The sequence below is a fragment of the Trachinotus anak genome, unplaced genomic scaffold (assembly GCF_046630095.1).
Source record: "Trachinotus anak isolate AG129_WGS33_773 ecotype Australia unplaced genomic scaffold, CSIRO_AGI_Tana_v1 ptg000026l, whole genome shotgun sequence".
NCBI lineage: Eukaryota > Metazoa > Chordata > Actinopteri > Carangiformes > Carangidae > Trachinotus > Trachinotus anak.
In genome coordinates this window covers 11,722,277-11,744,474 of record NW_027273877.1, presented here as the reverse complement: position 1 = coordinate 11,744,474, position 22,198 = coordinate 11,722,277, and the positions used below count along the sequence as shown (strand labels likewise).

At 42.8% G+C, this 22,198-nt stretch overlaps 3 protein-coding genes and 1 pseudogene across 5 annotated transcripts in view; 3 read left to right on the top strand and 1 right to left on the bottom strand.

Annotated features, from left to right (window-relative positions):
• LOC139609635 (protein NLRC3-like) overlaps positions 1 to 16,698 on the top strand; it is a 243,837-nt gene extending 227,139 nt beyond the window's left edge. The window contains exon 10 of the mRNA XM_071464507.1: positions 16,527 to 16,698. The gene's annotated coding sequence lies outside the window, so the exon portion shown is untranslated. The remainder of the gene's footprint in view (positions 1 to 16,526) is intronic.
• The window catches only part of LOC139609597 (NLR family CARD domain-containing protein 3-like), a 267,945-nt gene that overhangs the window by 94,640 nt on the left and 151,107 nt on the right, over positions 1 to 22,198 (bottom strand). The window lies entirely within an intron of this gene.
• LOC139609626 (protein NLRC3-like) lies at positions 2,627 to 17,762 on the top strand. Of its 3 annotated transcripts, none has more exons than XM_071464489.1 (10): positions 2,627 to 3,128; positions 3,386 to 3,535; positions 6,859 to 6,981; positions 7,079 to 7,314; positions 7,545 to 9,336; positions 12,737 to 12,910; positions 14,168 to 14,344; positions 14,978 to 15,154; positions 16,010 to 16,466; positions 16,817 to 17,762. In XM_071464489.1, exons 2-9 carry the CDS (start codon positions 3,405 to 3,407, stop codon positions 16,029 to 16,031), a joined length of 2,832 nt encoding a protein of 943 aa, XP_071320590.1. In that variant the 5' UTR covers positions 2,627 to 3,128; positions 3,386 to 3,404; the 3' UTR covers positions 16,032 to 16,466; positions 16,817 to 17,762. The 3 variants fall into 3 exon arrangements, with proteins under 3 accessions (XP_071320590.1, XP_071320592.1, XP_071320589.1); XM_071464491.1 differs by having other exon boundaries at positions 3,096 to 3,128; positions 3,324 to 3,535; positions 7,548 to 9,336; XM_071464488.1 differs by having other exon boundaries at positions 3,096 to 3,128; positions 3,324 to 3,535.
• Positions 20,035 to 22,013, top strand: LOC139609642 (piggyBac transposable element-derived protein 4-like; annotated as a pseudogene).

The following is a 22,198-nucleotide window of genomic DNA, read 5'->3' as shown; positions in this document are numbered from 1 at the left end:
AAAGATGAAACAGATCAGAGTTTCATAGGTATAAATGAAACAGCTCAGACAGATGTTCATCGATATAGATTGAACAGATCACAGGTTCATAGATATAAATTAAATATATCAGATAGACGTTCTCAGATATAGATGAAACAGATCAGGCAGAACTTCATAGTTATAGATGAAACAGATCAGACAGGCATTCTTAGATACAGATGAAACAGATAAGACAGAACTTCATTTCCATAAATGAAACAGATCAGACAGACAGTTGTAGATATATTTAAAACAGATCAGACAGACATTCCTAGTTATATATGAAACAGATCAGACAGATATTTATAGATATAAATGAAACAGAACAGATGGTCACAGATCAGAGAGATGTTCATAAATATGAATGAAACAGACCTTAATTTCAGAGAGACAGACAAAATAGATTAGACAGAACCTCATAGATATGAATAAAACAGATGTGACAGATGTTTATAGATATAGTAAGTAAGTAAACTATTTACAGAGCTCCTTTCAAACCTGGTGTTACAAGGTGCTGTACAATAAAAAAGCATTTCAGAAATAAATAAAACATGAGATAAGATAAAAACAATAAAAAAAGCAATCAAGGTTACACAAGGGGGAACCACACAAAACATAAAGTGCATCACATTCAGCAGCTTCTTGATTAAAATAATTTTAAAATCAATACGGTGCTCTATGGGTAACCAGTGCAGATTTGCCAAAACTGGTGTGCTGTGTGACCTACATTGTGTATTATTTAATAGTCTGGCAGCCGCATTTTGAACCAACTGGAGTCGTGACACAGATGAACGATGAAGGGAGGCGAATAGTGAATTGCAATAGTCAAGATGAGAGGAAACAAAAACATGGATGATTTTTTCTAGATCTTATATGATAGTACAGATTTAATTTTAGCAATGTTTCTCAACTGGAAGACACAGGATTGGACCAATTTATTTACGTGACACTCAAAATTCATATGGTGGTCAAACAAAACACCGAGGTTTTTTGAGGTTTGTTTTACATTTACTGCCAGAGGACCAATACACTGCTTACTTAACTGAGGTCATTTGTATTGAGTGAGAGATATAATTGTGTATCGTCTGCATAGCAAGAATAAGAAATGTGCTTAAAGCGGCTTGTAGAACCCGATAATGTAATAAATCCCCGATAATGTAATAACCCCAATAATGTAATAAAAAATTTCACTTGAGTGGATTGAAAATATAATAAAACCTGATAATGTAATAACTTCCCAATAATGTAATGAAGTGCATTTCCCAATAATGTAATACACTCTTAACCAATAATGTAATAAAGTATTACATTAACGGGAGGTTATTACATTATCAGGTTAGCCTTCATTTCAAGGGACCTGATAATGTAATAATACTCCAATAATATAATAATTTAACAGGAGATCACCCATTACTTGGTTTCAAGTGGTGTGTTCAAGGTTATATTTCTGTGTAAGCAACACAAGCTCCAGAGCACCACCAACAGGTCAAAGTTGGACATGCATGAATGGTTAACTTTGACCCGTTCCTCCGTTTTCACAAACGATGTATCACTGGGGCCCTTGGGCCAAGCCGAGGTAAACACATCCTTGATGTCTTTTTCCACCATATTGGATTTCCGCCATCTTTGATTTGATCAAAAACCTTTAAAAGGCCTTTCTTGTCACAAATTTTGTGAATCTTCTTGAAACGTCGCCCAGATGATATTCAGAACATGACACACAAATGCATTCAGCATCTTCTTCAAATTTACTTTATTTTACAGGCTTTTCTGGACATAGGTTACTTTTGTTGTGTGTTGAAATTGAGAAAGAAAATTCAGTGATTTCTGTACAGAAACATCCTTTGACAGGACACACACTGGAAGAGAAAAGAGGATAAAGGAACTTGGACCGGACCAGCTCAACTTAAACATTAAGCAGCAGGCAGGTGATTGAGGATGGGCCTACACTCAAGGCTTCTCCCGCTCTTGTTACAACAGATGGAGCTGGATATCTGGATGTGGTGTGGTGCCTTTTATTGCTTTCCCTGTTTGCTTTTTCAAAGTGCTGGCACCGAAACGTGGAGGACAACGATGGGGATACAGGACCTTAAACACCTTTCTGAAGTGTTGCTGTCAGTGTTGTTGACTGAAGTGTTGAAGTGTTGTCAAGATGGTTGCAAGTGCAGCCACCTTCAGTTTCTCTGGCAGGCTGAGCAATGATGAACAGTTAGATGAGGGCTACAGGATCGGCTTCAGACGGCACAATGAAGAGGTGACACAAAACCTGCACTTCCTGTCCAGAATAATTGACTGTGTGAAGTTATTACTATTACTTTTATTATTCAGTTTATATAATTGTTAGTTTATTATTAATGGAAATAAAAAATATGATTAATTATCTTCATATATTATCACAGAGAGTATCTCTGTTCCATGGTTGAGCAAAGCAGCGGCTCTCAGCCAACAAAGAAGCATCGGGGACTCATGGTCCAGGGGCCCAGTGAAGGATTGCAGCAGAGGTGAGCTCTAGGAATGAGTCACTTCATATTACATTGAATTGTTATTTTAATGTTTGCTAACTTTATACCTTTATATACTTAAATATTATGCTTGAAATATGAAATATGAAAAAGTGAAATGTTTTTATGGGGAAGTCAAAAAGCTTGAAAAGTATTCATCAGCACAACGTAGGTTAGGTTGACCTATTACACTGTTTCCTGTTCTTTTGTTTTATGTTTCCAGTCGGAATTTATATGTATTAGGGATTTAATTTCTAGATGTTTTTAAATTCTGGATTCTTTGGTACAATTGTCAACATTCTCTGACACAAATATTCACATTTTCTCAGGCAGGTGGCAGCAAGAGCTGTAATAACCATGGAGTTTATATATGTTGGACATAGGGCTTTTTAATAAATGATGGTGGAACATGTCAAACACACACACACAGACACACACAGACACACACAGACACACACACACACACACACACACACACACACAGGAAGTCATGTGACTTCCTGTAGCTGCAGAGGGGAGGAGCAGCTGAAAGTGAAAGTGTTCAGTGAGCTCAGACTCCATTAGAAGTGGACAGAGCAGAAGGAGGGAAACTGAAGGCTGAGGCAGGTGAGTGTTAACACAACATTATTATTATTTTACTGTCACAGTCTCTGAGTCAGTTTGTCCCTGTGGACTGTGGAGGGAAGAAGAGTCACAGTGAACTTCTGTCCACACAGAGACACTGAGAGGAAAACCTGTGTGTGTGTGTGTGTGTGTGTGTGTGTGTGTGTGTGTGTGTGTGTGTGTGTGTCTCTTGAGCAGCTTGTTTGTCCTGACTCTTGTGTGTGTGAGCTCACAGTCAGTGTTACTGGTTTCCCTCTCAGACTGACTGAAGTCCTGAAGATGAGTGATTGTGTGGAGGAAGAGGAGGACAGAGCAGAGTCTCCAGGACCCAGCTGTCTGTCTGTGAAGAGTCACCGGTCCAAAGGTGAAATTCTAGACTTCAGTCCTGAACCTGGACCCTCAGACTCACAGTAAGAGACCTGCTACAAACCTGTGAACCTCCAAACTGTCTCTGTAACAGTGTTTAGTGTGTTGAGCTCCTGCAGTGATGTCACTTCCTGTAACAGCTGATGTAGTTTTTTTTTTATAATCTTTATTCATAAACACATCAAGATACAAACAAACAAGGTAGTTTTGCTTGTTCACAGGAAAAACTGAGGTTGAGCAGAAGCACATTAAATGAATAAAGTCAAACTTTAAGAAAAAAAACAGAAGTACTTGAAAAGATTAAGAAGAAGATTCATTGAAATAAATCAAGAGAATAAACTAACTTCAGGGCTTTCTTATCATCCTTTATCAGCTTCAGAGACTTGCACAGTGATTTTAATTCATTCAGCCAATGATTCATACATGGTTTGGTTTTAAAGTACCTGCATTTGTAAATGATCCTCTTGGACTGTGTCCAGCTCCACATGTCGCTCCAGAAAGACTGATCCACAGTGGAAGAATAAATGTTCCAAGCTTTCAGTCTCATTTTCACAGAACACACAGTTCTTCACATCAAGATTAAACCTCAGTCTTCACAACTTGTTTGTTGGGTAAATCTCATTTAAGATTTTAAAGTTCACCTCTTTCACTTCAGGAGGGAGAGGAAGTGAAATATATCTTCTCCTTATCACCTTCACCTCCTCAATCTCAAATCCCCTCAGTATAGAATTTCTTTTAACTGGGCTGTGGTAGCGTTCCTATAACAGACTGTTTCTAATAACTTTGTACATTTACTGTCTCAAAAGTCAGTTCCTGCTCTGCAGAGCTGTGTCAGCCCAGGAGAGATCTTTAACCAGTGATCTCAAAGAGACTGGTACGGCTTTAATCAATCTGTTAAAGGTTTGAACAGAACATTTGAGTTGGAATTTCTCACAGAACATCTCGTGCTGTGACACATTTCCACTGTCATCCAGAAAATGAGCTGCAGCCCAGATTCCTTCAGATTTCCACTCATCTAAATACACAGATTTTTCACAGTGTAGAACATATGTGTTGTTCCACACAGGTGTGTTATGTGGTGTCATATTATGTCTGTATATTAATTTCCAGTCGAGGAGGGCTTGCTGATGGAAAGTGGAGAGTTTGACTGGTAATGAGCTAAATTCAAAGTCACAGCGTAGTAGAAAGTCTGTTCCTTCCATGTTCTGGAAAATCACATCAGGGACAATGAACCAAAAAGATGAAAGACTGTAACCACTTCAGTTTCAAGACACCACTCAGAATATCAAAATCAATCACATTTGCTCCCCCCTCTTCATAGTTTTTAATGATATCAGTTCTCCTTATATACTGACATTTATTTCTCCATTTGGACTGAAATGAACTTTATTTATAGTTTGGATCATTGTCGGTGATATGGGGAAGGAGAGAGCTGGTAAATCAGTCTGGACAAACTCTCCATCTTTGTGAACAAAATCCTCCCAGACATGCTGACATCTCTCTGCAGCCATCTGTGAAGAACTGTCTGACACTTTTCCATATTGTTACAGATATTCCTCTTTCCACTCATAATTCTGTCTCTACAAATAACAAATCCTAAAGATTTCCCCTCCTTCTGAACCTGTATATTACATGCTTACTGCAGGGGGCGCTCCTGCACTGTCATTATTTCACATTTATTGATGTTGAACCATGGACCTGATGCTTTGGAGAACTGATTGACTGCAAAGCTAAAGGATCTGATTTTCATTTCATAAGAACAAAGTTGGATCATCCACCAGCTGACTTCTTATTATTTGTTTATCCATCACATTTAACCTTCAATGTCACTGTTTTAATCAGAACAGATCACAATTCTGCCACCATTACAAACAGAGGTGGCCAAGTGCCATGTCCTAGAGAAACACAGCTGTAGATTCCATTGTACAGCAGCCCTATAATCTTAATAAATGTCTCTCCAAGACCAAAGAACCTCAGAGTTTCCAGTATAAACTGATGTTCCACAGAATCAAATGCTTTGTAAAAATATAGAAATAAAATAAACCCACTCTCTTGGATTATTTCTCTACAATCAAGAAGGTCTAATACAGGCCTTGTGTTATTATGAACTGACCTTCCTGTCAAAAATCCTGACTGTGTTTCACTAATTATGGACCAAATACCTGTCTTCAGTCTCACAGCAACAGCCCCTGAGAGTATTTTATAGTCAGTGTTCAACAAAGTGATTGGTCCGAATCAGCTTCACCTAAAGAGTAAAGTGAGGAGCACAGATCGGAGTAAAACATCAACACTTATTTCTCTAAACTCTCTGGTTCTTTGCATTGGACTCCATTTATCAGTAGACTTGTATTTGAGTTTCTCTGTTGTCTACTTTTCTCTAAGTGACTAAAACATGAGGAGTTTTTTTCACCTGCCTCCAGACATTTGGCTCATGATCTTATAAAGGCACAAGACACAGACACTTTCAAGACACAGATCATCTCACTTGGTTTGTAACTCCATCAGTTTGTTTTTCTCCTGAAGGTTTAGATCTGTTTCCTACAACACTGAGATATTTCTTGGAGAAAATTACTTTCCTCTTTAGTTCCTTACAAACATTTGTGGTAAATTCTCTAAATTTTGAATTAAGTAAATTCCAATTTGCAAATATTACCTTCAATTGAATCATTATTTTCAATATCCCTTATTATTTTACAAATTTTATCACAATATTCTTCCTAATTTAACAAACTAGCATCAAATTTCCAATATCCTTTTTTTCTAATTTCTTTCCTTGTGGGTTCTAAGATAAGATCTACAAAACAATGATCTGACAAGGTGCTTTGGAAATGTTGGATTGTGAATTGTAGCTCAGAATATTATCACTCACCAACCAGTGATCATTTCTCTATTTGCTTCCTCCATGAGGCTTAAACTATGTGGAACTATTAACCCCCCAATTAAAACTTCTGTAAACATCAGTTAAATTATTATCTGCCATAAAACTTTGAACAATGTCCTGACACTGCATTACTTACACTGGAGGGCACCTGTCAACCAGCTCATTTGGAGTCATGTTCCAGTCTCCTGGGGAAGAAGTGTCATCTCTGCAGGCCCTCTGGCACTTTACCACCGGCTCTGTTGTCTGTAGCTTAGGGAAGAAAATCTGTCTCATCAGATTTTGAGTTTAAGTCTATGAATTTCTACCACTGGTTTTGTTTTGAATAGCAATTATGGATCTATTTTTTAAAAAAAACTGAATTCAACTCATGAGACTTTCAAGAAATGTTAATAAATTCAGTAAAAAACAAATTCCACAGTGACTCTGTCATCAGGGAATTGATCAGTGATCGATGTGATATGAATAAAAACATGTTTGTGTTTGCAGAGGTCAGAACCACAGACTGAGAGCAGAGTCTCCAGGATCCAGCTGTCTGTCTATGAAGAGTGACTGGTCCAAAAACTTTAATCCTCCAGTCTTCAGTCCTGAACCTGGACTCTCAGACTCACAGTAAGAGACAGTTTCTACTGTAAACTGAGCTGAAGATGATTCAGTTATTAGACATATTTGACAGTGACATGTTAGTGATGAAGACATGTCTTCACAGAGGGAGGAAAAGGAGTGGTGTCTCTGTGGAGGAGCAGCTGTCCTGCTGTGCTCAGTGTCAGGACGTCCTGAAGGATCCAGTCTCTACCAGCTGTGGACACTGGTTCTGCAGACAGTGCTTCACCTCATACTGGGACCAGTCTGGGTCTTCAGGAGACCCCTCCTGTCCCCAGTGTGGACAAAGACCCAGAACCAGACCTGGACTGCAGACAACCAGTCAGAGCAGCACTGTACAAAGTGAGACTGAACATGTGTCTGCTGATATCTTCATTTCTGAAACCAGGACCTGTTGTTTTCTCCAGTGTCAGTTGTTCTATCACACAGCACTGACATTTCAGATGATTCTAAAAAGCACAACATTAAAAAGCTTTTCTTTGCTGCTCTTTAGTTTTTCTGTAGCTGATGAAAATAATCAGCAGCTTCTCAGATTCTCTGTCTTCAGTCTGACATTGTCTCTTCTCTTTCAGCAGATAGTGGTCTGCAGGAGGTTTTAGATCAACATAAGATCAGTCTGAGGAGCAGATGTGAACGTGTGACTGAAGGAAGTGATGGAACAGGAAGTGGAACCCTCCTCAACAGGATCTACACTGAGCTCTACATCACAGAGGGACAGAGTGAAGAGGTTAATACCCAACATGAGGTGAGGCAGCTGGAGACAGCTTCCAAGATGAAGACCCTCCATGACGCTCCAATCAAGTGCCACGACATCTTTAAAGCCTTACCTGACCAACAGAGACACATCAGAATGGTTCTGACCAATGGCGTCGCTGGTGTTGGAAAAACCTTCTCAGTGCAGAAGTTCAGTCTGGACTGGGCAGAGGGCTTGGAGAACCAAGATGTCAGTCTGCTGGTTCTGCTTTCGTTCAGGGAGCTGAACCTGATCAGAGAGCAGCAGTACAGTCTTCTCAGGCTGCTCCATGTTTTCCATCCAACATTACAGAAGGTCACAGCAGAGCAGCTGGCTGTCTGTAAAGTTCTGTTCATCTTGGACGGCCTGGATGAAAGCAGACTTTCACTGGATTTCACCAACAGGGAGGTTGTGTCTGATGTCACACAGACGTCATCAATCAACCTGCTGCTGACAAACCTCATCCAGGGGAACCTGCTTCCCTCGGCTCTGGTCTGGATCACTTCCAGACCTGCAGCAGCCAATCAGATCCCTCCTACATGTGTTGACAGGGTAACAGAGGTACGAGGCTTCACTGATGCCCAGAAGGAGGAGTACTTCAGGAGGAGATCCAGTGATGAAGAGCTGTCCAGCAGAACCATCTCACACATCAAGAAGTCCAGGAGCCTCCACATCATGTGTCAAGTCCCAGTCTTCTGCTGGATCACTGCTACAGTTCTGGATCACATGTTGACTACAGAGCAGAGAGGAGAGCTGCCCCAGACCCTGACTGACCTGTTCTCACACTTCCTGCTGGTTCAGACAAAGAGGAAGAAGCTCAAGTATGATGAGGGACATGAGACGAGTGCACAGGAGCTGATGGAGGCTGACAGGGAAGTTCTTCTGAAGCTGGGGAGGCTGGCGTTTGAACATCTGGATAAAGGAAACATCATGTTCTACCAAGAAGACCTGGAGCAGTGTGGTCTGGATGTCACAGAGGCCTCGGTGTACTCAGGACTCTGTACTGAGATCTTCAAAAGAGAGAGTGTGATCATCCAGAAAACAGTCTACTGCTTTGTTCATCTGAGCATTCAGGAGTTTCTGGCTGCAGTCTACATGTTCCACTGTTACACCAACAGGAAGAGAAAGGTCCTGGAGAACTTCCTGGGGAAAAAACACTGTGATTCAACCCTGGATGACTTCCTGAGGGCAGCCATGAAGAAATCCCTCAGAAGTAAATATGGTCACCTGGACCTGTTTGTTCGCTTCCTTCATGGCCTCTCTCTGGAGTCCAACCAGAGACTCTTAGGAGGTCTGCTGGGTCAGACAGAGAACAGTCCAGAAACCATCCAGAGAGCCATCAACAACCTGAAGGAGATGAACAGTGATGAAATCTCTCCTGACAGAAGCATCAACATCTTCCACTGTCTGATGGAGATGAAGGACCACTCAGTTCATCAGGAGATCCAAGAGTTCCTGAAGTCAGAGACCAGATCAGAGAAGGAGCTCTCTGAGATCCACTGCTCAGCTCTGGCCTACATGCTGCAGATGTCAGAGGAGGTTCTGGATGAGTTGGACCTGAGGAAGTACAACACATCATATCAGGGACGATGGAGACTGATCCCAGCTGTGAGGAACTGCAGGAAGGCTCGGTGAGTCCAGACTTGATCAATATAATTATCAATCAGTACATTAGATTAGTTCTTTAGTCAAATTCAGATAAACACAGTTTTCATTTATTCTCATTATTCTTAGTTTTACTTTGAAACAATCAAAGGTCAGTTGTGTTTTTTTTCTGGAGGTGTTGTAAATGCTGTGAGCACCAAAATGTAGATGTTTCAGTTGGTTGTGATTGTTGCTGTTAAGTTCATAAAAACACTTGTTTTGTTTATTTGTAATAATTGTTGGATGCTTCATTGATTTGTTAATGTTCTGTGTTGTTTTGAGTCTTTTTGGTTTAATCCAAACCTGATCAAACTTATTAAAGCAGCTCCACTGATCTTACACCTCAGTGTGTGTTTCCAGGTGTTGTGCACAAGTAGGGACAATTTGGTTATTGGCGTATAATATTAATGATGATCAGTGATAATCACCAATATATATATAGATGTTTACTAGAAGTAGTAACCTCGGGGCACCACCCTGTCACCAGGGACCAATGACCAAATTGATGGCTCAGAATACAGTCTCAGAAGGTTGGTTGAAGGGTAAATTCGAGCACTGACTGTTGTGAATCCAGCTGTTATCACAAATATAGTCACAATAATCACAGACAACGACGAGTTAAATTATAACAGGATTTATTAATACGAGTAATAATTATTCAAAATAACATTACTTGATATTAAACCGATTATAATTCAACTATGACTAAAACAAACATTGGTTACTAACGAGATGATCACAGGCAAAACACATATGTAACAACCGAGGGCGTGTGTGTGTGTATGTGTGTGTGTGTGTGTGTGAGGGAGAGAGAGAGAAGATGGTGACGGAGTCACATGAGTGACGTGTCAGTAGGAGCCAAGATGGCGGCAGCACGAGGTACTCGCTAGAGCCAAGATGGCAGCTGGCCGCAGAGTGTGAATGGTGTGAACACGAGAACAAAGGGAGGGGCCTTGAGCCTCACGTGTATGACGCGATCACACTCTCGGGCCTGAATGTGAGTGAGATGTAGATGAGGTGCGTGATTGGGAGGAAGAGGGAGAATAGAGGTGAAGAGAGGAAAGAGTCCACAAGAGATCGTCACCACAGTTAATAATCACCACAACATCACTACACAATAACGGAGCCAGAGAACCGAGTTTGTCTGGTTGGATATTGGTCCTTTAACTAGTGATATTTGACTTATTAAGCTGATCACAGTGAATGATCTAAACAACAAGATATGCAGCACTTCACAGCTCGGTCCTCGGCTGGGAGCTCGGCGGGTCGTGTCTCTCTCCTGGCGGTGACAGTGATGAGTTCCTCGGCAGCAGCGGGAAGATCACAGATGAGAGACGGTGAACTTTGTTTGTCCTTAACAAAGTCAGCACTCGTCCTCACAGGACGTGAAATCAGGTGACTGCACAGCGATATCCGAAAGATGAAAAAACAAAAAGGAAAGAAACAAAGCAGTCTGTGCGCTCGGCCTGCGAGTTGAAGACTGTGACCTAGGTTTAAGAAGTTGTGGAAAAAGGTCAGATTGCTCCCTTTCAGCAGCCAAGTCGTGGAGAGAGCTGGAGTAGCTCTCTACTGTAACTGGTGCCTGGGAAAAAGCAAGAGAAGCGTCGCGGTGCTGCTTTTATTACCTGAGTGACGTCACCGGGGATCCCTGCTTAAGTTCCTGGCCTTGGCCAGTGCCATTGCTGAGTTTACATTCCACTCTGATTCGCACCTAGGTGTGAATCGTGGGGGGTCATGGCGCTGTCTTTCAAACAGCTGACCAACTCTGGCTCAGGCTCTGAGAGGGACATGTAGTTTCCATTGTTCTTTTCAGAACCCATGGCTTGAGATCCCAACACAGGTGTTTCCAGGGGTTTCCAGGGGTTTCCAGGTGTTGGGGAGGACACCTGCATATGAGAAAACAGTAGTATTAAACCTTTAGTGTCTCCAGCTGTGCAGTCTGATAAATGTCCTCAGGTGATGTCACCTGAGTCAGTGTGGGTGGAGTCTGATGATGACACCAGACCTCTGTAGCCCCCCTCATCTCTGCTGCATAACACACCTTAATCTAACAGCCAAGGGTTGACAGCTGAGGTGCATTGTGGGTAATGAAGGCAGCAGGTTCTTCTGAGGAAGAAGAATGTGTGAATGAAAAAAGAAGATGTCTCTGGTTCAGCTTTGTTGAAACTGTCCATTGTGACAGTGTTACAGGAGAGCAGTGATGAATCTGTGGAGGTCTGTATTCAGGACTCATGAGGTTTCTATGACAACAGTCATCAGTGTTTGACAGTGAACAGTGAATGCAGTGAAGCTCTAATGAGCAGGTTCTAGCAGGTGTTTAGTAAAGTTTGTATAAGACCTGAATCATTGTCCAGAGATGACTGAAGTCATGATGAGCATGGAGGATGTTAGGGGACGCCTCCCCCCCTTTAAATCACAGGAGACAAAAACAGTGGGCTCCAATGAAAGCTGCATTAAAAGTGGAGCTGAACAGCAGCCACTGTGGTAACAGCAAACACTGATGGGATAATGGTTCATGATCAAACAGAATGTAACAGCTGCACAAGCAGAGAAAAGTCATCACATCAGTGAAATGACTCAACTGGTCAAAGCAGACCAAGAGTGGAGATGTAAACCCCTGAGTGTATTGACCTGATCAAGGCTGAGCTTTATTGATTATTGAACTTTTCATGTTGAAGAGTGAACTTGTGTTTTTTCAAGTGTCATGGTGGAGCTTTAAAGTCTTTCCATAGATTGTGCTGAATGAGACAGAAAGTCCCAGGTGTTTTCTCTCTTGTTGCTGTAGAGGAGAGTCGTATCAGGAAATGTTCATCTTCAGCCAAGAACACAGGTGTGAATCTATCAGAGCAGAATGGGAGGATTCAGTCTTCTTCTACACACCAGAGCTCAGTGTCATGTTTCTGTGAGGACCTTCTGTGAAAACCAGGCAGCACAGTTTGTTCATGGATCAACGTGGGCGCTGCCACTGATTCACCACAATGAGCCAGATGTGTTTTATGCAGTGGTGTGTGTTGACTTCTACAGAGAGGCAGCAGAGCCAAGCAATCTGGAGTCAGTTTAAAAACACTGGCGAATAAAACTGTTTTTCTGAACAAGATTCTGACTCTGGATCAAATCATATGATGGAAGCAGAATTGTAACATCATTTCCCCTCCTTCATCTGCACAACAAAGATTCCCATGAAACTCTGCAGGTCTGAGAGAGAGTGATGAGAATTATTGTTTCATGTCAAACTCAATCAGATCAGATGAGCTGAGCCACAGATGTGAAGAGCAGATGTTCATCACATCATCATCTTTTCTCATCAGATGCATTTTAACTTCAGTGTCTTTTATTACAAACTGTCTGATTTTATTCTAACACATTTTATATTTTCTCTCATCACAGACTTGTTAATTGTCGACTCTCAGAGACTCACTGTGAAGTCGTGTCCTCAGCTCTGAAGTCCAACCCCTCCCATCTGAGACACCTGGACCTGAGCTACAATGATCTGGAGGATTCAGCAGTGAAGCAACTGTGTGCTGGACTGGAGAGTCCAAACTGTAGACTGGAGACTCTGAGGTCAGTTCACTGACTGGAGCTGTTGTAGTTTTATATTCAGTTCAAATCTGTGAAGTTCCAGTTTTTCATTGGTTGGTTCATTTTCAGGATTTCTGTGTGAGGAGTTAAAAAATCAGCCAGTGAAGAGAAAGAAGGAAGATGAGACTGTAGGGGTTTTGTTGGCAGATCAGTCTGGTCCCTGTTACCTGAACTGAGCTGCTCTCACTTCTGTTCTCTTCAAGTCCACATTGTGCTTCTCTGAACCTGTGCACTGTGAACTCAAAGCGCTCCAGGTGTCCTTCATGTCATATCTAGTTGATTGTGTGTGAACACAACAAAAGGTCAGACTTGATCTTGAAGAATGGAGCTTCTTCTAATCACATGAATAACACAAGTGGTCATGTGACTGTGGTTCAGGAGCAGTTACCAGAGCAGACTGACACTGACACTCAGAGAAACTCTGTTCATCAACTATCAGACCTAAACTGTGGACGTTGTGCTGAGCTGAAGGGTTGTAGGACTGTGAGCACAGGTTTGATCTCTGCTCTGTGACCTTCATTAACCCCGTCCTCACTCAGTCTGCTCCTCACTGGGGGGTTGATGTGAAAATCAGATCAATTCTACTTCCTCATTCAGTGAAGATCAGCTGAATAAATCTGTGGTGTTTTCCAGCAGGAGGCTCTGAACGTTACCTGAAGGTGAACTGGTTGTTGCTGCAGGTCACAGAATCTGACGGCTCACAGAATGGGCTGTAACACCGGTGGTAGACTGAGGCCGAGCACTCGTCCTCCTCAAGTTCACAACAGTAACACAAGTTCTTCTTTAAAGATGTGGACACAGAGAAATATTTTCCCTCCTCCTGTAAATGTGACATTGTGCAGTTGTTTGGTGACTTTGGAACATTGAAGCTGCTCCACCATGTTTGTTCTGAACAGTGTGACTGAGTTCTCACTGTTTGTTCACGTCCTCAGTGTTTTGTTTCTGTGCTGATGTCTGTAGTGTCAGAGAGGGAACAGACTAAACAGACGTGAATCCTCTGATTCTCCTCTGATTACAGACTGAACTGAGGTCAGCAGCAGCTGATCAACCTGTGTTCACATCAACAGCTGTATGAATGTTGTGCTGACATTTGGATGATGTGTGTAGAAGGCTGACATGATGAAGATCCACAATAACAGAAGGACAAAGTCACTCTACTCATTTTAGACAAAGATCATTGATCAGGACAAATCTGACTGATTATCAATCACTAATCTACATCTTTGATTCTTTATTCAGATTGATCGACTGCAGTTTGTCAGAGATCAGCTGTTCTTCTCTGGGCTCAGCTCTGAAGTCCAACCCCTCCCATCTGAGAGAACTGGACCTGAGTAGACACCAGAACCTGCAGGATCCAGGAGTGAAGGGTCTGTGTGGTTTTCTGCAGAGTCCAGACTGTAGACTGGAGACTCTGAGGTCAGTTCACTGTTGTAGATCTTATATCTTGAATCCACAGCTAATGAAGCTTCACACACAAGTTGAATCCATTGACTGTGAATGAATGAATGACATTGTAAATAGTTGTTGTCTCATGTTTCCAGTTGTTCTTCTCTCAGACTGAGAATGATTCTTCAGTTTCAGCTCATTTCACTCACTTGTCATGAATAATGTCTGTTCACTTCAGTTCAACCTTCACAGCTCACACACTCGTATTTCTCTCAGTCAGAGGACTCATGTTTTCTAAATCCACTGGAGAAAATGTCCAGTGTTAGTTGTTCAAGTCAATTCATTTTTATCACAACAACATACACAAGATCCTCACAACTAATATTTGTCCAAAGAAAGTGAAGAAACAATCTTCTTTTTTTCAGTAGATTTCAGTGAAGTGTCAGGACTAATGTCTGTTTGATCAAACTGTGTGTGTGTGTTTTCATCTGTAACACAACACACACAACTGTTGTGTTGACAATGTTGTGTTGTACTGACATGATGAAGATCCACAATAACAGAAGGACAAAGTCACTCTACTCATTTTAGACAAAGATCATTGATCAGGTCAAATCTGATTGATTATCAACCATTGATCTACATCTTTGATTCTTTATTCAGATTGGAGAACTGCAGGTTGTCAGAGATCAGCTGTTCTTCTCTGGTCTCAGCTCTGAAGTCCAACCCCTCCCATCTGAGAGAACTGGACCTGAGCTGGAACCAGAACCTGCAAGATTCAGACCTGAAGGATCTCCGTGGTCTCGTGGAGAGTCCAGACTGTAGACTGGAGACTCTGAGGTCAGTAGAGGGGCGGAGTCAGTCCATGCTGCTCTCAGCAGTATTGTACTAAACACAGTTAGTATCAGAGCAAAGATCCAGTGTTTCCTGTGAACCTCCAACCTCCTCAGTGGCTGCTTTCCTCAGTGAAGCTGTGAGAGGAGAACGGGGACAGGCTTCAGGATTGGACAGAAAGACAGAGAGAGAGAGACAACAGTCAGCCAATCAGAGCAGCCAGAAGCTTGTTGTGATCATGTGTGTGAGTTGATGTGAAGATGACTGTTGTTGTTGTGTTGATGTGTACAGGAAATAAAGCTGATTCCAGCTGACAGCCTCACAGATGGACAGAGACAGTGTCCTCATTCATCAAACTGTCCAATCTGATCTGAGACTGTTTGTTCTCTGGTTTCAACACTAAACAGCTGATCAGTTTCATCTGTGTCACAGCTCTGAGATCAGTGTGATGGAGCCTGACAGTCCCTGGCTCTTAGTGACAGCCTCCATGTTCAGTCAGGTGATGTTTCAGAAGCAGCTCACATGTTGATCAACACACAGAGACTCTGTGTTTAAAGTGACATCAGCTGACAGGTAACAGGAGTGAATCCATCACTGACCTGTTGCTGACTCAGCACTTTGTTTCCACTGTGGACTGAGTGAAATGTGCAGAGTGAACAGACTTGATGCTGAACGTCTCTGCAGGTCTGTGAGCTTCCAGCTCATTGTGTTCACTCCAACACGTTAACATGAGAGCTGAGAGGAAGCAGCTGCTGCACATCTGGTCTGAACAGGACTGAAGTCCCTGCTGCATCACTGACTGATGAAGTGAGTCTCTGTAAACACTGATTCATCTCCTCTGCTTTCTTCTTCTCTACACAGCTGGAGGCCTTTCTACAGGTGAGAGTGGAGAGGAGAGCTTGATCCAGCAGTGACTGACAGAGGAACCAGAAGAAGTGGAGATGACTCTCAGTGCTGCAGTCTGAACTGATCTGAGAACAGCTCCACTGTCACACACAGAGTCCAGTCCACCATCATCCCTGTGTGTTCCTCTGGATCTGACAGAGCATCATCAGTGTCTCTGGACTTAAAGCTCATCAAGTTCAGCTCTGAACAGTTTCCTTGTTGAGCTTCACAAAGAGGGAATTTCACAGTAAAATGACTTGAACTCTGAAGATTAGTTTGACTCAGATGTTGAAGCCTCATGTTCTTCAGCTGAACTTTACCAGATATTATTGTGCAGGAGGAACATGTTTTTATCCTCCATCTCTTCATTCAAGTTGTGTTAAGGAGGAACAATCACACAGACCAATAGCTCTTTCACTGTGTATATGGACATGTGAGTGTCCTTATACACAGTGTCCTTGAAAAATGTTCATCTCTCCATTATAATGCTGAGTCAACAAGTGTCACTGATTCAATGGATCATTCATTAACTGGACTTTAAATCCTCCTTTATGGTCAATAATGTTTTTATATTGACTTCCTGTTTGATTCCTGGTTTTTAATCTGTCATTGTTTTGACATTTGACTCCTCTTTTATTCCATAAAGCTGCCAGTTTATTCCTAAATGACTGTGTTTGTTATTGTTGTGTTGTGTGTTTGTTGTGAAGCTCTTTGTAACACTGGTACTGTCGCTCCTCGTCAGTCCAGCTAAGTCCTTTTTGTCTTCTCCCCTAATGTCTCCAGGATTTGTGTCCATCGATAACAAACTAACCAGCTTTGACACCTGACTGGCACTGGTCCCAAAGGAAATCCTGGAGTGCCGCAAATCCCTGTTTCCCATCAGGAGAAAGTTTATCGCCGAGGGATCCCAGGCCGTCATCACAGCGGATAAACTTTATGTTAATGGCCAATTGTTTTGTGACCAGGAAATCACTCCTTGGCTCTACTGAAGTCACCTCTTCTTAAAAGGCAATCCCTGACTAAGGCAATACAATGTAGCTTAATAAACAAAACTAAAGTTATGGGCATTTAATATAGACTACTAGCGCACGCCTCACATTGATGTAGTTTTGTTTACAGACTGCTAATGTTGGAATACCTGTTTCTCCTTACTACCTCCCATCTCATATGTCTTAAGTTTTACTGTTGTTATTATTGTTGTTGTTATTACTGTTGTTGTTGTAACATATCCACACTGATGCTTAAAAACACTCTACATGAAAGCTGCCCAACACATTCAACGCGCACGCACTTAGGCATACACGCACGTACACATGCACACACACACACACACACGTGCACACATCTCTCCATTCAAACTTTAGATTATATTCAATAGCCACAAGTTAGTTTAGCATGAATTCATTACGCTTTGTCACTTGGAATGTGCATGGAATTAGCTCACAAACAAAAAGACTAACAACATTACAGATGACACATCCTTCTTTCACCGCTTCTTCACTGCAATTTCAGCACACTCAGACACAGCACTTATTGTGGGAGGGGACTTCAACTTGGTACTTAATCCAGAATTTGACCGACTTAGTAGAGCAGCTAGTTAACGTAACTGCCAATCATCTGAAACAATAAAACAATATATGAACGATTTTGGTCTGTGCGATGCTTGGCGCTCTTGTCACCCCATGCTCAAAGAATACACCTTCTTCTCACTAGTTCACCACTCTTACTCCTGTTTAGACTTTTTCCTAACCAGCAACTCTTTCATGAAGGATATATCTGATACACAAATTCTCTCTATCACAATCAGCGACAATGCACCAGTCACTATGACAGTCATCAGAAAAATATGCACACCTCCAATTAGACACTGGAGATTTAACACATCATTACTTATGGACATGGAGTTTATTGATTTCTTCCAAAAAGAGTGGACAACTTTTTCTGAAGCAAACGACCTGCCCGGCATCTCTCCTTGTGTTCTCTGGGAGACGGCTAAGGCTGTAATACAAAGAGTTAACACCAAGCAATTAGACCTAGAACTCCCACCAACAATAGCAAACTTTTAAAAATTTCCATCCCAAAAACTAATCTCTAGAATTTATGTAAGATTAGCCGAATCAGAGTCATCTCTCTTGCTCCCAACTCTCAAATGGGAAAAAGACTTACTCATCAACCCAGACTCCAACTGCCTCCCTGCTTGAAGGGGTCTGGGGGGGAGGGGTCGACCTGCTTGGCCGGACTAGCTCCCTATTCGTCGGTGGGTCTGGATGTCCCATTCTGGGCCCCTAACTGGGGTCTCGCCATGCGCAACAGGTTTGTGCTCCTCCCACTTGCACCTGTGGGGGTGGTGGTCCTACCTCTTGGGCTGCCTGGAGGCATCCCTGGGCGCCCCAGTTTGGCTCCCTGCTGGCCGGGCAGGGGCAGGGACTGAATTGGGGGCAGTTGGGGATCTGGCCACTGTGGGGGTGGGCATGCCTCACCTGCCCTTGTTGCTCTCCTGTACCACACACCACATTCCACATGACACTAGGGCTCTGAGGGGTGGTGCGGGGATGGGGCAGGTTGGGGGACAGGACTGCCCACTGGCCCTGCTATTGTTGTCGCGCTGCTCCTCAATTTTAATTGCATATTAGATATCACATGACACTAGGGCCTTGAGCGGCGGGATAGGGCAGGTGAGACTCTGCCATCTACCAGCGGTGGAGTACCCATGCCCCGACTGCTCCCACAATTTTAATACACATTAGTCATCCACACTGTCCACAAGCCATATGACACAAGGGCCTTGGGGGTAGGGAAGGGCGGGTAGGACTCAACTGCCTACTAGCGGTGGGACAGCCATGTTCTGACTGCTTCCCCAATTTTAATGCACCATAGTCACCCACACACCCAACTCACTCACTCACTCACTCACTCACTCACACATGCACACCCACACATACAGACTTTGCACCCACACCAGACAGTGGGTGGGGCAAGGGTGGCTCAAGGGACCCCCCTGTCTATCTGTCTCTGGTCCCGTGTGGACTGTGCGGGGAGCCTGCCGTGTGGGGGGAGAAGATCCATTGTGGGGGTGTCGGGGGTGGCCCTGGTGGGGGTGGGCAGCCATCTCTTGTGTGTGGCGGGCCAGTTGGGGACCTGGGCCGTGCTCTGGGCCCTACCGGTGAATTTGGGGGATTGGGTTTGGGGCTGGGCAGGGGGGCCTGCTATTCTCTATCCCCCCGGGCTTGGCTTCCCGGCGGGGGGTGGGGACTCTGTCCGCCCTCCTTCCCCCATTTGTCCTGCAGGGTCACTGGGGTCGGAATAATGGGCCGGCACGGCAGGCTGAGGTCTGCCCTGCTGGGGTGGCAGGAGCATACATACACACACACCTACCCTTCCTCTCATACACACACATACGGATCGTCTAATGGTTAATGACTATAGAGTGACTATAAAGTTGCTGTTGCTGTTGTTGAAACAGATCAGACAGTCATAGATATAAATGAAACAGATCAGACAGACAGTCATACATATAGATGAAACGGATCAGACAGACGGTCATAAATATAGATGACATATCAGACAAACATTCTATAGTGATTGATGTTGACTGATCTGTGTCATCTGTAACTTACTCAAACTAAGTGATTCGCTTGATCAGTAACTTTACATCAACTGAGACCATGGTGATGTCTTTGTTGCTACGGCAAATTTTTTAAATTAATTATTCAAGTAATTAATTAATTAAAATAAATATTAAAAATCCACCAAAACAGCTTGAGGGCTCCAATAAAAAATGAGCTTACTCAGGTATTTTCTGAGGAAAAGAAAAACAGATGTGGTGAGATGTATTTAACCTTCCTCTAGTGTTAGGGTCGGCACCAACCCGTTTTTAGGTTTTAAATGCATAAAAGTACTACTAAAAGTACACTAAATGTGTTTATTGCATCAAGACTTTTTGACTTTGTCAGGGACTTCTATTTAAACAAAAGAAAATCTAATTATAAATTAAATTATAAAATGTTATACCAAAATGCTGAAAATTATGAACTTTGTGTTGTTCAGGTCAGTTTCGACCCAGTTATAATATAAGATTATAAAACAATGATAAGTGCCAAAACTGAAATCATAAACACACTATCAGCCAACAGCCCACAGCCAGCTCCTCCTCCAACCACTTCAGCTTCAGTTAGGGGCTTCTCTCTTTGCCTGTTTGACAAAACAAACAGAGACGGACATGTACAGGCATGTAAGGCCAATTCAGTTTAGAGTTGGTGACTTGCAGAGTACACATCTCCAGTTTACAGTATGCAACAATGAGAAGAAGATTTAATGTAAGCCAAGCTCTGGATCATATCTTTGCTGACAATGAGGCAGAGGACACACAGCAGCATAGCGATACAGATGAGCAGGTTTCTGAGGAGGAAGATGATGTGGAGTATCAACCGGAAGACAGACACATCTGATCAGTCTGATGAGGAGGTCACCGGTGCTGAAGCTGCTCCTGCTCCTGCTGAAACATTCAGATCCAAAAGTGACAATATCTGTTGGAGCTCAGTACCTCCTGGGGTACATGCCAGGGCAGCTGCTGCAAATGTCATCAAAATGACCCCTGGGATCACAAGGTTTGCTGTGACGAGAGTAAGTGACATCAAGACACGTTTTGATCTGTTTATGCCATCGTCACTACTACTAGTCATCATTTCTATAACAAACCTTGAAGGAAAAAAAGTCCACGGCAACATGTGGAATGACTGATGAGGAATACCTGGATGCCTACACTGGTGTTCTTCTCCTTGCTGGAGTGTACAGATCCAGCAATGAGGCCACTGATAGTCTCTGGGACGCGTCAACAGGCAGGAATATTTTCCGGGCAACAATGTCACTTCAGACCTTTCGAATGATATCAAGAGTCCTCAGATTTGACAACAGAGACACCAGAGCAAAATCTGACAAGCTTGCTCCCATCAGGGATGTCTGGGAGAGATGGGTGCAGCCCCTTCCACTGATGTTCAACCCAGGGCCAGAGGTGACAGTAGATGAACATTTTCTCCCTTTCCGTGGAAAATGCCTCTTCCGGCAATACATGCCCAGTAAGACTGGCAAATACAGGATAAAAATCTGGGCAGCATGTGATGCAAAAACCAGTGATGCATGGAATCTACAGATTTACACAGGCAAATCTGCAAGTGCCATCTCTGAAAAAAAACAAGGAAAACGTGTAGTTCTCGATATGACTACTGGACTGCAGGGTCACAACATCATTTGTGACAATTTTTTTTACCAGCTATGACCTTGGACAAGAACTTCTCAGGAGGAAACTCACCATGGTGGGCATAGTAAAAAAAAAATAAACCTGAGCTGCCCGCTGAAATGTTGCAGGTGAAGGACAGGGCTCCACTTTCCTCAGTTTGTTTTTACAGACACCACCACTGCTGTTTCATACTGTCCAAAAAAACGACAGAATGTGATACTGATGTCCACTCTTCACAAAGATGCAGCTGTGTCATCAGGAAGTGACAAAAAGCCCATAATCATCCTGGACTATAACAAAGACAAAGGAGGAGATGACAACCTGGACAAGCTGACTGCCACCTACACTTGCCAGCGAATGACCAGGAGATGGCAACCAAAAAAAACAAGCGGAGAATGTCTCTTGAGGAGCTAGGAAGTTCCCTTGTCAAGGCGAAGACCCAGCCGCTGCAGCCTTGGTCAGACAGCTGAAGAGCTCACCAGGCAGTCCTTCCACACCCACAGCAACACGAAGAGCATCAGCGCCAGCATCCTCCTCAGCCAGCCCTGCCTCATCAGCAACCATAACAGCCAACGCCACAACCCCAGTGAGACCACCTGAATCTAAAAGAAAGAGGTGTCAGGTCTGCCCTAGCAATAAGGACACACATGCATCTAAAAATACACAAATGTACATGCATGTTCTTGCACACAGTTTTTATGGAACTAGTACTTGATTTCTGTTGGTTTGATTTGCTTGATTTGTTTTGATTGCTTGTTTGACCTTGCAAATCTACATTTTATTATTATTTTTATTTTATTATTTATTACTAGTTCTGCTTTTCATTTTGTAGTTGTATTAAAGTTCTAATTTTGAAAAAAAAAGATTTGTTTTTTGCCTTTTTCTTGAAGTAAATATATATATGGGTCGAAATTGACCTGTAACACCAT

Excerpts from the sequence above, each read along its gene's own strand:
- LOC139609626 (XM_071464489.1), top strand. The coding sequence starts at position 3,405 with ATGAGTGATTGTGTGGAGGAAGAGGAGGACAGAGCAGAGTCTCCAGGA. Across the intron at positions 6,982-7,078 it reads CCTGGACTCTCAGACTCACA|AGGGAGGAAAAGGAGTGGTG; the intron begins GTAAGAGACAGT and ends ATGTCTTCACAG. Across the intron at positions 15,155-16,009 it reads TGTAGACTGGAGACTCTGAG|CTGGAGGCCTTTCTACAGGT; the intron begins GTCAGTAGAGGG and ends TTCTCTACACAG.